This window comes from Cydia pomonella, chromosome 18, assembly GCF_033807575.1.
Source record: "Cydia pomonella isolate Wapato2018A chromosome 18, ilCydPomo1, whole genome shotgun sequence".
Classification (NCBI taxonomy): Eukaryota; Metazoa; Arthropoda; class Insecta; order Lepidoptera; family Tortricidae; genus Cydia; species Cydia pomonella.
The window spans coordinates 15,978,595-15,994,378 of NC_084720.1; the positions used below are offsets into that span (position 1 = coordinate 15,978,595).

Here is a 15,784-nt window from a genome sequence, read left to right on the forward strand (position 1 = left end):
TGACATCTACTGGAGGATTACTGGACTATCTTAATGACCCAAATTCTTTTCTGTTTTTTTACAATCTTGTATTTAGATCTGGCTGCACCAACCTACATTTTACACAGATCTAAGGAATTGTAGGGTAACACTGGCCGCACCGTAAAGCTGCCTGTCTACAGAGGCAGCAGAGCGATGAGAGTGGTAAAAATCCACCAATAGCGCAAAGAGGAGCGAAGATTTTATGCAATTCTATTGGTGGATTTTATCTCGCTCACCGCTCCGCTCACTCGCAAGACGGGTCGGCTAACGGGCTGTTAATCTAAAGCTATAATAACTATAACTAACCTGCTGGGGTAGTACTGTGCAGCGGCGATCAACAGATCCAACACCGTAGATGCTAACGCACTCTCGTCCAACACAGCGGTTCCTCGCGCCGCCAGCGTCCATTTGAGTTGCGGAACGGCGCCGATACAACGCCAGCCCTCCATGCTGTGCGCCCAGCACTTCGTCTTGTTGTTGATTTCACCGCTCTTGTACAGGTCCTTCAGCTGAGAACAAGGAATTATTTATTTTTATTTATTTTATATTCTATGTGCCAATCGCCCGGTTGCTGCGCACACATACCTGTTGGAAGCTGATGGGCCCCTTCCTCTCAACCTTGCCTGCCTGCTCCACGTTGTAGTACCACTCGCGGTCGCCGCCTTCAGCCCGCGCTGGGCCTTCTATGACGTTGCTCTGCGCCGGTACCGTGGCTCGAGTTGTGTGTAAATGCGCTAATGTCATTAAGTCTACTAATATTCTGAAAAATAAAAGATTCCAGTCACACGACAGATACCAAGAATTATGTATTTTCACATACACGTCTGAAACGCAGTCAGTTATCAATCATCAGATTATCACACAGAAATTCACTTATAACTGTCAAATTTGCGTTATTAACCCAATAAACAATCAGCTCGACGACTGTAATGGACAATGGTTGAATTAAGATTTCGTATACCAAACTATAATTGCGTACTATTTATGTATGGGCTCCCACTCAACTATAAGATTCATTTCGATACGTTGATTTTATGTCTACATTTTTGTCTACTGAGATACTTATCAATTTTCATTAATTATTTAGGTTTTATGGTAAAAAAAAGTTTTATTTTAGATGACTCGTAGAAAAAGTATTGTATATAATCAATGATATGTAGTGCTTCCTCTCGCATGGTTACTCTAAACTATTACTAGTACAACAATCGGGATACTTGCAGGTACTCTGACCTAACCAGTTCATTACGATGCGTCCTCTTTGACGGCCTCAACCCAAGTGAACGAGCCTGTCCAACATTTACCGTGTCCCCACCACTTGCTAAAACTACCGTGTTGTCAACAGTATAATGTTATTTTCCCTACTACCCCTGTATTAATCGGGGTAACATAATAATGTTGTCACGGTATAATTATTATTTAACTGCTATCTTAAATGTAAACATAAATAAATCATGACAGATATAATCAATTAATCAAGCTTTTTAATCTCATACCTTACTTAGGCAACTTAGCAAGCTTCATTGCCTAAACACGGTACTCGACTGAAAAGCTCTCTATTATATCACGATTGTATAAAATACAATTTTACTTGTCATTGGAACATCGACTTTATTAGAAAGTTAAAAAAAATCTTACCTTATACCATTCCATTCTAAAATCTCACTAACGTTTCTTCTGTGTAAAATTAGTTTCGATAAGAATTGAACCAGTCTGTCTCTTTCCATTCTATCACATGTCTGTAACAAAGCGCATAAGTCATTAAATAATAAATAAAAGGGTTATGATGGGCAAAATACTATTGTCAGTTTTTGATAAGGTAAATTTAAATTGAATTCAGGTTTAAATTAGAACCGTCATGGCACTCATAATACGTACGTACACATACCCATTATGGCAGTATCTTTTTGGTGACTCACAATGTACCCTTTTTGATTGAAACGACGTAAGAACGAAATTATAATATCCTAAACTCCGCTGAAGCTGACATTTCTACTTTATTACCAAACAAAAGGTACAAAATATTCGTAAATTTTGCTTACCCTGTCCAACATCTGTACTATATATTTGGTGTCAGCAAAGGGCCCGATGTCTTCAAAGTACCGACCGTAGACTATGCTCATAGCTTGGAGGCACATGCATTTCATCTCGACCTTCGGCGTTGATAGGAACCGGTGGTATAAGTCGTTGAAGAATTCGTAGCTAAAAAGAAAATGTATGGTTAGTGCGCTGTATATACCCGTTCTCGTTAGCTACATAGCAAAATATCATGAGATTCATGAGAGTACTGATATCAATAACCTCCTGAAGAAAATCTGTCGGAAGGCAAATAATGTAAAAATCTACGAGTTTGAATGGCTATTTAAGCAACCAACGTAGCGGCAGCTGACGTTTGCCAGGCTTCATGATACGTTTCTCTTAACCACTTCACGACTCATCACGCGGAAGAAACTTGGTCTTAAAAATCAGTTGCTGACTTGTGGTCCAGATGGGCGTAGCCAAGGGGGGCCAGTTCGTATGGCCGATGGCCAAGGGAAGGGGCATACATTTAGTTGTAAATATTATTCTCTAGGGGAGGGGGTGCTCCCCCTCTAGCCCAACAGCTGGCTACGCCCTTGCTACTGGGCTGTCCAGTACGCACCGATCTTGACTTCGTTCTATTGACATTGGTGGACTTTTAGCTCTTATATCGCCATCCACATCAGTCTAACTAAAGAAGAAAATAACTTGAAGCTCGTACTTCAGTCAACTAAGGTTCTATGGGAATGTAAATCACTTACGACTTTCGAATGGGGCTGTCATCGTTATCTCTCTGTTCCAGTAATATCCTTAGATAGTAATCGCCAATTTTGACCTCATTCTGGAGACACTGGTAGTGCACCTCTAGCTCTGCGTGATTCCAGGAGGTTAGGGTGTCGCCACACACTTCCCGGTCTGAAGTGAACGCTCGGAGCTCGTTTTCTAGCGCATTTCGAAGTTCCTCGCGAGTCTGTGACAATGAAATGAAGATCGTTTCGGTTTCGTTTCGTCGGTCGGTCGGTCGTTTTATAATAAAATGATATGACAGCTTGGAACTTATATGATACATTGTAGGTAGTAAATTAGAGAATCTATTACATAAAGCAAACTGTTATAACCAGGGTATTATGTTTGCGCTATTTCCGTAGGTGATAACAGGGCCACCAACCAGTAGTTGTCAGTTGGGGGATCACGTGTCTAAATTGTTCACAAAAGTAAACATATATCAAACTGGCTTTATGTCTTGGCCGAGCGGCCAAGGAATGCACGCTCCAAGCGGGCACGCTCGAAGTTCTAACCAGTTAACGGTGGTCGGCGCCAGCGTCGAACGTGCTCGCTCGAAGCGGGCATGCCGTGTCCCTCGGGTAACGTTTGCTGGTAGTGCCATTTTGCGGTGGTTCGCTCTCAACTCCTGAGAAAGACAGGTGGCTACCGCTCTAGTGTCTGACCGTATGGTTCCATATGAGGTTGGGCAGCGCGTGGTCGCGGTGGAACTGGTAGTAGAAGAGCGGCCAGTTGGCGGTGGACTTGAGGCGCTCGCGGCGGCGCCGCAGCACCACGGGGCGGTCGCGGGCCTACTGCTCGCTACTGGTCTAGTGTACCGTGTGGTTCCATATGAGGTTGGGCAGCGCGTGGTCGCGGTGGAACTGGTAGTAGAAGAGCGGCCAGTTGGCGGTGGACTTGAGGCGCTCGCGGCGGCGCCGCAGCACCACGGGGCGGTCGCGGGCCTACTGCTCGCTACTGGTCTAGTGTACCGTGTGGTTCCATATGAGGTTGGGTAGCGCGTGGTCGCGGTGGAACTGGTAGTAGAAGAGCGGCCAGTTGGCGGTGGACTTGAGGCGCTCGCGGCGGTGCCGCAGCACCACGGGGCGGTCGCGGGCCTACTGCTCGCTACTGGTCTAGTGTACCGTGTGGTTCCATATGAGGTTGGGCAGCGCGTGGTCGCGGTGGAACTGGTAGTAGAAGAGCGGCCAGTTGGCGGTGGACTTGAGGCGCTCGCGGCGGCGCCGCAGCACCACGGGGCGGTCGCGGGCCTACTGCTCGCTACTGGTCTAGTGTACCGTGTGGTTCCATATGAGGTTGGGCAGCGCGTGGTCGCGGTGGAACTGGTAGTAGAAGAGCGGCCAGTTGGCGGTGGACTTGAGGCGCTCGCGGCGGCGCCGCAGCACCACGGGGCGGTCGCGGGCCTACTGCTCGCTACTGGTCTAGTGTACCGTGTGGTTCCATATGAGGTTGGGCAGCGCGTGGTCGCGGTGGAACTGGTAGTAGAAGAGCGGCCAGTTGGCGGTGGACTTGAGGCGCTCGCGGCGGTGCCGCAGCACCACGGGGCGGTCGCGGGCCTACTGCTCGCTACTGGTCTAGTGTACCGTGTGGTTCCATATGAGGTTGGGCAGCGCGTGGTCGCGGTGGAACTGGTAGTAGAAGAGCGGCCAGTTGGCGGTGGACTTGAGGCGCTCGCGGCGGCGCCGCAGCACCACGGGGCGGTCGCGGGCCTACTGCTCGCTACTGGTCTAGTGTACCGTGTGGTTCCATATGAGGTTGGGCAGCGCGTGGTCGCGGTGGAACTGGTAGTAGAAGAGCGGCCAGTTGGCGGTGGACTTGAGGCGCTCGCGGCGGCGCCGCAGCACCACGGGGCGGTCGCGGGCCTACTGCTCGCTACTGGTCTAGTGTACCGTGTGGTTCCATATGAGGTTGGGCAGCGCGTGGTCGCGGTGGAACTGGTAGTAGAAGAGCGGCCAGTTGGCGGTGGACTTGAGGCGCTCGCGGCGGCGCCGCAGCACCACGGGGCGGTCGCGGGCCTACTGCTCGCTACTGGTCTAGTGTACCGTATGGTTCCATATGAGGTTGGGCAGCGCGTGGTCGCGGTGGAACTGGTAGTAGAAGAGCGGCCAGTTGGCGGTGGACTTGAGGCGCTCGCGGCGGCGCCGCAGCACCACGGGGCGGTCGCGGGCCTACTGCTCGCTACTGGTCTAGTGTACCGTGTGGTTCCATATGAGGTTGGGCAGCGCGTGGTCGCGGTGGAACTGGTAGTAGAAGAGCGGCCAGTTGGCGGTGGACTTGAGGCGCTCGCGGCGGTGCCGCAGCACCACGGGGCGGTCGCGGGCCTACTGCTCGCTACTGGTCTAGTGTACCGTATGGTTCCATATGAGGTTGGGCAGCGCGTGGTCGCGGTGGAACTGGTAGTAGAAGAGCGGCCAGTTGGCGGTGGACTTGAGGCGCTCGCGGCGGCGCCGCAGCACCACGGGGCGGTCGCGGGCCTACTGCTCGCTACTGGTCTAGTGTACCGTGTGGTTCCATATGAGGTTGGGCAGCGCGTGGTCGCGGTGGAACTGGTAGTAGAAGAGCGGCCAGTTGGCGGTGGACTTGAGGCGCTCGCGGCGGCGCCGCAGCACCACGGGGCGGTCGCGGGCCTACTGCTCGCTACTGGTCTAGTGTACCGTGTGGTTCCATATGAGGTTGGGCAGCGCGTGGTCGCGGTGGAACTGGTAGTAGAAGAGCGGCCAGTTGGCGGTGGACTTGAGGCGCTCGCGGCGGCGCCGCAGCACCACGGGGCGGTCGCGGGCCTACTGCTCGCTACTGGTCTAGTGTACCGTGTGGTTCCATATGAGGTTGGGCAGCGCGTGGTCGCGGTGGAACTGGTAGTAGAAGAGCGGCCAGTTGGCGGTGGACTTGAGGCGCTCGCGGCGGCGCCGCAGCACCACGGGGCGGTCGCGGGCCTACTGCTCGCTACTGGTCTAGTGTACCGTGTGGTTCCATATGAGGTTGGGCAGCGCGTGGTCGCGGTGGAACTGGTAGTAGAAGAGCGGCCAGTTGGCGGTGGACTTGAGGCGCTCGCGGCGGCGCCGCAGCACCACGGGGCGGTCGCGGGCCTACTGCTCGCTACTGGTCTAGTGTACCGTGTGGTTCCATATGAGGTTGGGCAGCGCGTGGTCGCGGTGGAACTGGTAGTAGAAGAGCGGCCAGTTGGCGGTGGACTTGAGGCGCTCGCGGCGGCGCCGCAGCACCACGGGGCGGTCGCGGGCCTACTGCTCGCTACTGGTCTAGTGTACCGTGTGGTTCCATATGAGGTTGGGCAGCGCGTGGTCGCGGTGGAACTGGTAGTAGAAGAGCGGCCAGTTGGCGGTGGACTTGAGGCGCTCGCGGCGGCGCCGCAGCACCACGGGGCGGTCGCGGGCCTACTGCTCGCTACTGGTCTAGTGTACCGTGTGGTTCCATATGAGGTTGGGCAGCGCGTGGTCGCGGTGGAACTGGTAGTAGAAGAGCGGCCAGTTGGCGGTGGACTTGAGGCGCTCGCGGCGGCGCCGCAGCACCACGGGGCGGTCGCGGGCCTACTGCTCGCTACTGGTCTAGTGTACCGTGTGGTTCCATATGAGGTTGGGCAGCGCGTGGTCGCGGTGGAACTGGTAGTAGAAGAGCGGCCAGTTGGCGGTGGACTTGAGGCGCTCGCGGCGGCGCCGCAGCACCACGGGGCGGTCCCTGGCGGCGTCCCGCTGCGCCCGCGCGGGGCCGCCGGCGCGCGCCGCCCAGTGCTGGAGGGCTAGCTGGGCGTAGTGCTGGAATGGAATGTTGGTTTAGGCTTCGTGTACATTGAACAACGAGGGGGGTAAGTGAAATATTGGACACGAGTTTGCAATATTCTTACCCTCGGAGTTACACACGATGTTTTTCATCACACATGTTTCGTTTAGCAAGCCATTGTCAGTAGAAAATGGCGTCAGAAGTGATGATGACTGAGATGCCAGACTAATAAAACAACCCAGACACTAAGAAAGTACAAACAGAACTGATACAAAAGATATTCGTGTAAACTAGCTGTTACTTGATGGTATCTAAACAAACACCAAACGATTACACATAGACATTTTCACGGATGGTACAATTGATGTAGTCAAACACGGTTCACACAAAAACATTATATGTACTTAGAACTCTTAGATCGTACAAATAACCATTATGTGGATCGAAATAAATGTCATATACGAAGGAAAAAATGGACAGCCTCCAGTGTCTAGAGCTGGAATTGAACCAGCGTCCTCTGTTTACGCGGCAGATGCCTAAATCCGCTCACGGTATTTGTTGAAATTTCCATGGCTAAATACCGGTTTATTTCGGTTTTACTCCAAACTTTCAGAAGAACGCGAACGTTTTAAGAACTTTATTGTAACCGAAATAACCCGGTTTATTCAACGAGCGACGAGACGGCCGGCCGGCCTGGTCGTGTGCCAGACAAAGACCCCGACATAGGAAGAAACGGGTTTATATTGTTCTAAACCGGTTAATCTGACAAGAACTTTATGGAAATGTTCTCCTAAAAACCGTTTCAAAAATAACAGTTTTACGAATGGAACCGAAATTAAAAAGTTTTAAGTTTTTTTTTATTGTGTACTAATAGTACATACCAAATGTCAGCTTCCTAGGACTTCAGGAAATACCCTAAGAGTTTTGATGATCATCAATCAGTAAGTGATTGAGTGAATAAGTGACGATGAATAAAATTTAGATCTGCCGTGCCCCCAGATCAAAGAGAATTTACAATGGAAGGATTTGTTTTTTTTTTTTAAATCAAACACCAAAGAGAATTTGAAATAGAGGTGTATTGTGGATCTATTAGATAGCGCCACTTTTTGATATTTAACAAATTTGACACATATCAATACAATACAAATCCTCTTTATTGCACAACCTCAGAATAAATGTACCATCGAAACATATACTACATGAAGATAGAGGTAAACAGCCGGCCTTATCGCTACAGAGCGATACATATCATTAAAGAATAAGGGGTTTGTGCACAAACCACGCGAGATTTTTCGGCTACTATTTGGCGAAGTCTAGTCAAAGTCTACTATATCGCTTACCATAAGGACGAGATTTGATTTCTTTTTTAAACAGAAAATCTATCAACGCGTCCTTATGGCAAGCGACAAAGTGGGACTTTTGCTTGGAAACGACACATATGTTTTTACACAACTAAGATATATAAATATAAATGACAATAACAATATACATAATGGATATATACAGATGATTACTATAACTAGCTTTTATCTACAATAGGCCCTTGAGGCATTGTACCAAGGATGCTGGCGGCATTTCCTCGTTGTATCGCAATACTGATACGTTGTGCGAGGAAGCCGCCAGCTCTTCGGTCACCTGTTTTATAAATATAAAAGTTTTGTAGTAGTATTTTAGCGGTATTCGCACTATCCTACACGACGGTCTTGTAATTCATTTATCTTCCTATCATCCCGTAGCTTGAAATGATAGCTTTCCGGGTCGTGTCATACAGAAATAAGAAGTAATAGATTGCTCACTCCAAACATCAGTTTTGATACCAAAATGCTTATTATATTCGCAGTCGACATCTAGCATCGATTAGTGGAACTCTCAGTACTGCTACTCGGCAATAGATATTGCGGCAAACAAAAAGTCCAATGCTTAACGATTTTCAGCTAATATTATAACCAGAGTAAGCGTAGGAGCTGAAAATAGAGTTCCGGTTACTCTGGATATATTAGCGGAAAATCGTAGTGTAGACGCGTTTATAAAAATCTGCTGTTTGCATTGATTTTTGTTTGTGGATACATGTCTTAAAAGGTAAAAAACAATACAATAATACAATTCCCGTTCGCTAAAACAGTACAACAATGATTTCAAATGTTTAAAATTTGAGTTTGTGCATAATGAAGAACTCTGAGTACTATTTTTACAAGCTTTTATTTCACTTGCAATGTAGCTATGTATGTATGTACAGTCAGCGTCAAATACTTCGTAGCAGTCAAAGTAGCCAAATAGTTCGGTACACCATATATTTAGTATGGTGTACCGAACTATTTGGCCACTTTGACTGCTACGAAGTATTTGACGCTGACTGTACTTAACTATGTTTTTACGGGTAAAATCTTGCAAGTGAAATTTGACCCAATTCCTGGTTTCCGATGAAACTCAAAATTTGCATACATATGTAAGTCGGGTGACAATGCAATACCAAAAATGAAATTTTACCAAAAACTTATTGATACAATAAGGTGAATATTTCCTAGCAAATTGGAGAATAAATGGTTATTTCTATTGAGATTGGCTCTGCTACTCAAAATATGTAAAAATACATCCACTTTAAGATAAACACACAAACCATGCATTGTCTTACATGTATTGGTGGCTAAGAACAAAAAAAACATAAATAAATTAAAATTATCGTAAGTATAAACAGCCACACTCCTAGTCTTAACTGTCCATCGGTGGACCTTATGCCTTTTGCAATAAGGTCCACCGATGGACATTTAACAGTGTGGGCGATGGGACTACATATTACACGTTTTTTTGGTTTAACTCACATAAACCCGCTGCAGCCTACCGACGAAAATTAAAAATTTAGACATCTCCGAAACATGTCACGCAAGTGACTAAAAATATGTGAGTTCGACCGTAAAATTAGTAATAAAAAGCTAAAAAAGTCGCCCTAAGGATTACAAAGTCTGTAAATATCTCTTGTACAGTCAGCGTCAAATACTTTGTAGCAACCAAAGTAGCCAAATAGTTCGGTACACCATATATTTAGTATGGTGTACCGAACTATTTGGCCACTTTGACTGCTACAAAATATTTGACGCTGACTGTACTATGATGTAACGTAAAACACGTAGATTCCTTTCTCGTAGGGCGAAGTGGTGGAGGAACTAAGAAGACGAGAACAGGTGGACAATTTAGCTGAAATTTTATACTATGTACTTGATATCTCCCATATAACTTGTGTGGGACATATCCACCAGACGGATACCACTGTTGCACACACAGCCTGTATTTATACACACCTCTAGATGTTTCTCGACGTATTTGACCTGCCGCTCGAGCGCCTCCCAGTGCGGCGCGCGCGGCTTCACCGAAGCTTGTGCTAGCTCCAAGTTGTCTCTTTCATTGATTCGATCTGCTTCTAACGCCGCCGCAGGTGGCGCCTCTGTAGATTCTAGGAAAGCCAGAAGTCCGGATGGCTAAAAAAATATACATTTTTAATAGTTTTCGATAAGGAAGGTTAACTCGATGGGATTTTTTATTTTACTTGTATATGTGGTTTCTCAATGACGGCTATTTTAAAGTATATAACTTTATATTAATTACGTCGTCACATAAAGATCTAGAGTTTGGTATACTAGGGAAATTGAGAGAACTTTTCAATATCATAGACGCACAATAAAACGACGCACGATAAATTAATATATTTGGGATTTTTTATTAAGTATAGTAATTGTATTATAGTAAATAGAACTGTGGATGAAGGCCATGATTGACTGTTTTGTCAGTTTTTATTACGTTAAAGATAACTAGCTTGTAAATCCCAGCTCAGAAGCACACTAAGATATACGACTGTGGTTACCTGCTATTGCAAATTCACTCTAACACCTTGAAAACAGACGCCTATTGAGGTAAATATGAGGCAGGCCTTGGCAGCTCCGATATAACAGAATGACGACTAAACTTATACATTAAAATAGATACAGGTAACACACTCACCATAATGCGTTTAAGTAGGTTATGGGCCGGCGCGTGGTCCACTAACCAAAGCGCCACCAGATGCCGCGCTAGATGTCTGTGGTGCAACCTGGCTCCAGCGTACCTGCGATATAATTATTATGCAAACACGTTTGTCAACCATGCTACTACGCGAAAATGGTCTTTAGGAGGTACCGACAATTTTAATTTAAAATACATGGCGTTTACAGATTTTGGAAAAGACGTACAGTCAGCGACAAAATCCTCAATTTGACAAAGATAAACGATAAAGATATTTTACAGTACATATGGGGCTACTTTATAGCACTAGTGCGAGAAGTAGCATATTACGTTACTGTGTCGAACATTTAAAGGCCCATATGTACTGTAAAACGTTGTACGATACATGTGCGAATAGGTAATTCGCAACTCGTGTCGATTTAAAACACTCCCTTCGGTCGTGTTTTAATTTATCGCCACTCGTTTCGAATTTCCTATTTTTCGCACTTGTATCGTAATGTACTATTATTATTCAAGTAGGCATATTACAATGCGCTTATGAACGTCAAATAAAGCTACACCGGCTCTAACCCTACACCTCTGACCCGAGAAGATTTAAATCCCCCCTCAATTGGAGGAGGGTATCCCAACATGGACCGGCAAGAAACTCGGCGGGACACATCTTTTCAAAACATTACGTCTTATAATTAACATGCATTAAATAAGAAAAAAAAAATACAATTTAGATTACTATAGAAATCATGCAATTACATACAGTAGCTATTAAAAATATTATATATGTCATATCAAATCATACATAAAACATATCGAATTCTTACAAAAGGAAAAGAAAAATAAAATTAATAATAATAAAGAAATGAGAATATACATTATATAAATCTGACCGATTGCTATACCTACATAAAATATTTGATGAGCTTTCTTATCTGAGCTGTGTCACCTATAACTCTACACATAATACAATGATTTTAATTGCTACTTTTTTTTACAGTTTCTAGTTTGGACCATGCATGTTTGTCTGTCAAATAGTCCTCGACTCTGTAATAAGCCTTCAACATCACTTTTTTTAATCATTATGATTCCAATCGATTCCATTCCTATCCAGGATCAATAAGTTCATAGACACCAACCTACAAGGGACCGTGCGCGTTGGAGGGTCTGCCATCTAGTGGCCTGAATCGGAAACATATACATGTACTATCGGCCAAAGCCAGAGTTTCCAAACAGTATCGCTTGAAAACGTTGATTTTGGACTTGACCCGTCCCTAATTTGTTGACCAGTGAGAAACAAAGATCCTTTTTTTGTTAACTAACTGTCATTGTGTTTTGTCAAGTCAGTTGCATCTTGTACAGTCGCCATCAAATATATCGGAGCGGCCAAGGTGCTCACAAATATCTGAACACGTCTCAATTGTCAAGGGGTTAGAGTGCGTGTTCAGATATTTTTGAGTACCTTGGCCGCTCCGATATATCTGATGGCGACTGTACATCTAAATAGCACCATAACTCTTCTTACTAACGGCGAGAGAAATAGCAGGAAAGCGATACAGATGCGCCCTTTTCCCTAACATTTTAGTACATTGATACTTCACGCCAAAACAAGTGCTGCCATCTACCGTACGATTTCTTGTGCATAGTAGGTTCTGCCATCTTGTGGGCTATATTGAAAGCATAAACTTCACATTTACACCTTGCGCCATAAATCTGACGTCTCCTGTGCTGCCCCCTACAGTTTATACACGCTCCCTATTACTTACAAAGCTGTCAACAGATGTCGTGGTAAAGCCGCTTCGGCCAACGCTAGTGCTTGCATTCGAGAGCCGACGCCCGAACCGCCCTCTTCAACCAAAGCGCGGAGCACTAGACCTGCGCCTTTCACGATGGCCATCGATGGATGCTGTAAAGTAAAATTAGTAAATGATTTTTAAATATTTGTGTAGGATAAAGTAGCCAATGACAGGCATTGAAAGTACCAGTCTATGGCATATATTCTTGTAGGGTCATCAGTACTGATGCTGTTGTACTGACATACAGTCGCCATCAAATATATCGGACCGGCCAAGGTGTTCACAAATATCTGAACACGCCTCTATTGTAGAGGCGTTAGAGTGCATGTTCAGATATTTTTCAGCACCTCGGCCGCTCCGATATATCTGATGGCGAGTGTACATTCTTTTTTCATATATTTATATTTATTTTTCAATTTTTAGGCAAGCTCCTATTTGACACTCATGAATACTTCTCCCTTAGATGTGCAACACTTTCTTGGTTTTTAAGTCTAAATTTAAAGTTCTACTGTAATAAATGTCACTGTCTATTATCTCTGCCATTTCATGTGATGTTGAATAAAAATAATCTGTCTATATCTATATGGGATCAACTTGTACAAATATTTTTCTTGCGTTCGAAAATAGTCGATCCCTATTCGCCTTCACCGCCGGTTTGGTATGCCTAAATCTTTAAAACTCGTCTCATATTCTTAGTAAAGAGATATAAAAGTACCTCAAACAGTTTAAAAAGCACACGGCCTCTATTCGCGACCATTTCCAAAAGCTGGTCGAACTGCTTGCCATCCGTAGTTTCACTGTACGGCACGCACAGCGCGAACGTGAGGAAATCCAACATGGCCGCCACCACCAGCGCGCCACTCCCGGCAGTCTGTAAAAATGTTTAATAAATAATAAAGTTGTCATATCATTGATCGCCTAACTCCAGGCAAAGAGAATACTTAATAAATGTATTTTTTCTCCAGGATAGAAAAGCTTAGAGCGCTGAATTAAGTCTTAGCCTCAAGTTTTAAAGGGTAGGGTGGCGGATATTGGATCTTATTACTTCATTCTTAACTAATAACAAGTCATTTTTCTTATACTCTACAGTGACTGGAGAGGCTGCATGAGCGCGCAGGCCGCGTCCAGCGTGATGTAGTAACACTCACAACGTGCTCCGCCCACATAGACAGCAAGCCCTCCAGGAAGGGCTGCGTGGCCAGCATGGAGGCCTTGTTGAGCTGCTCCTGGCGCAGGTCGGGCTCGTGGTGCATGGGCTGCATGAGCGCGCAGGCCGCGTCCAGCGTGATGTAGTAACACTCACAACGTGCTCCGCCCACATAGACAGCAAGCCCTCCAGGAAGGGCTGCGTGGCCAGCATGGAGGCCTTGTTGAGCTGCTCCTGGCGCAGGTCGGGCTCGTGGTGCATGGGCTGCATGAGCGCGCAGGCCGCGTCCAGCGTGATGTAGTAACACTCACAACGTGCTCCGCCCACATAGACAGCAAGCCCTCCAGGAAGGGCTGCGTGGCCAGCATGGAGGCCTTGTTGAGCTGCTCCTGGCGCAGGTCGGGCTCGTGGTGCATGGGCTGCATGAGCGCGCAGGCCGCGTCCAGCGTGATGTAGTAACACTCACAACGTGCTCCGCCCACATAGACAGCAAGCCCTCCAGGAAGGGCTGCGTGGCCAGCATGGAGGCCTTGTTGAGCTGCTCCTGGCGCAGGTCGGGCTCGTGGTGCATGGGCTGCATGAGCGCGCAGGCCGCGTCCAGCGTGATGTAGTAACACTCACAACGTGCTCCGCCCACATAGACAGCAAGCCCTCCAGGAAGGGCTGCGTGGCCAGCATGGAGGCCTTGTTGAGCTGCTCCTGGCGCAGGTCGGGCTCGTGGTGCATGGGCTGCATGAGCGCGCAGGCCGCGTCCAGCGTGATGTAGTAACACTCACAACGTGCTCCGCCCACATAGACAGCAAGCCCTCCAGGAAGGGCTGCGTGGCCAGCATGGAGGCCTTGTTGAGCTGCTCCTGGCGCAGGTCGGGCTCGTGGTGCATGGGCTGCATGAGCGCGCAGGCCGCGTCCAGCGTGATGTAGTAACACTCACAACGTGCTCCGCCCACATAGACAGCAAGCCCTCCAGGAAGGGCTGCGTGGCCAGCATGGAGGCCTTGTTGAGCTGCTCCTGGCGCAGGTCGGGCTCGTGGTGCATGGGCTGCATGAGCGCGCAGGCCGCGTCCAGCGTGATGTAGTAACACTCACAACGTGCTCCGCCCACATAGACAGCAAGCCCTCCAGGAAGGGCTGCGTGGCCAGCATGGAGGCCTTGTTGAGCTGCTCCTGGCGCAGGTCGGGCTCGTGGTGCATGGGCTGCATGAGCGCGCAGGCCGCGTCCAGCGTGATGTAGTAACACTCACAACGTGCTCCGCCCACATAGACAGCAAGCCCTCCAGGAAGGGCTGCGTGGCCAGCATGGAGGCCTTGTTGAGCTGCTCCTGGCGCAGGTCGGGCTCGTGGTGCATGGGCTGCATGAGCGCGCAGGCCGCGTCCAGCGTGATGTAGTAACACTCACAACGTGCTCCGCCCACATAGACAGCAAGCCCTCCAGGAAGGGCTGCGTGGCCAGCATGGAGGCCTTGTTGAGCTGCTCCTGGCGCAGGTCGGGCTCGTGGTGCATGGGCTGCATGAGCGCGCAGGCCGCGTCCAGCGTGATGTAGTAACACTCACAACGTGCTCCGCCCACATAGACAGCAAGCCCTCCAGGAAGGGCTGCGTGGCCAGCATGGAGGCCTTGTTGAGCTGCTCCTGGCGCAGGTCGGGCTCGTGGTGCATGGGCTGCATGAGCGCGCAGGCCGCGTCCAGCGTGATGTAGTAACACTCACAACGTGCTCCGCCCACATAGACAGCAAGCCCTCCAGGAAGGGCTGCGTGGCCAGCATGGAGGCCTTGTTGAGCTGCTCCTGGCGCAGGTCGGGCTCGTGGTGCATGGGCTGCATGAGCGCGCAGGCCGCGTCCAGCGTGATGTAGTAACACTCACAACGTGCTCCGCCCACATAGACAGCAAGCCCTCCAGGAAGGGCTGCGTGGCCAGCATGGAGGCCTTGTTGAGCTGCTCCTGGCGCAGGTCGGGCTCGTGGTGCATGGGCTGCATGAGCGCGCAGGCCGCGTCCAGCGCCGCGTGCGAGCAGGCCGCCGAGCCGCGCCGCAGCGCGCCCACCACCGCTGACCCGATCCATTCGCGGAATCTGGACAATAGGAAGAGTACAAATACTACATTATTTCATTTCACTTGATCCAACATTATATTCCTGTTTGATCCAGTGATTGACTGGTAGAGAACGCCTTTTGGCACTAAGTCCGCCATTTTTAAGTTTTTCTTTGTTTGTGCAATTTTTAAATTTAAATATTAATAACTGATTATGAGGCTTTCGCTCGTGCAGCCCTGCAATCGGTATTGGATATGGTCACATTTATGGAA

The 15,784-nt window shown here is 48.1% G+C and overlaps 1 protein-coding gene across 1 annotated transcript in view; it reads right to left on the reverse strand.

The window, feature by feature from the left end:
* Nucleotides 1-15,784, reverse strand: part of LOC133527536 (dnaJ homolog subfamily C member 13) — a 62,222-nt gene that overhangs the window by 19,659 nt on the left and 26,779 nt on the right. The window contains exons 10-20 of the mRNA XM_061864584.1: nucleotides 15,344-15,551; nucleotides 13,051-13,206; nucleotides 12,306-12,445; nucleotides 10,549-10,651; nucleotides 9,852-10,028; nucleotides 6,393-6,590; nucleotides 2,799-3,007; nucleotides 2,061-2,220; nucleotides 1,657-1,757; nucleotides 607-781; nucleotides 328-530 (exon numbers count right to left, since the gene is read on the reverse strand). Coding sequence (XP_061720568.1) covers nucleotides 328-530; nucleotides 607-781; nucleotides 1,657-1,757; nucleotides 2,061-2,220; nucleotides 2,799-3,007; nucleotides 6,393-6,590; nucleotides 9,852-10,028; nucleotides 10,549-10,651; nucleotides 12,306-12,445; nucleotides 13,051-13,206; nucleotides 15,344-15,551 — 1,830 coding nt within the window. The remainder of the gene's footprint in view (nucleotides 1-327; nucleotides 531-606; nucleotides 782-1,656; nucleotides 1,758-2,060; nucleotides 2,221-2,798; nucleotides 3,008-6,392; nucleotides 6,591-9,851; nucleotides 10,029-10,548; nucleotides 10,652-12,305; nucleotides 12,446-13,050; nucleotides 13,207-15,343; nucleotides 15,552-15,784) is intronic.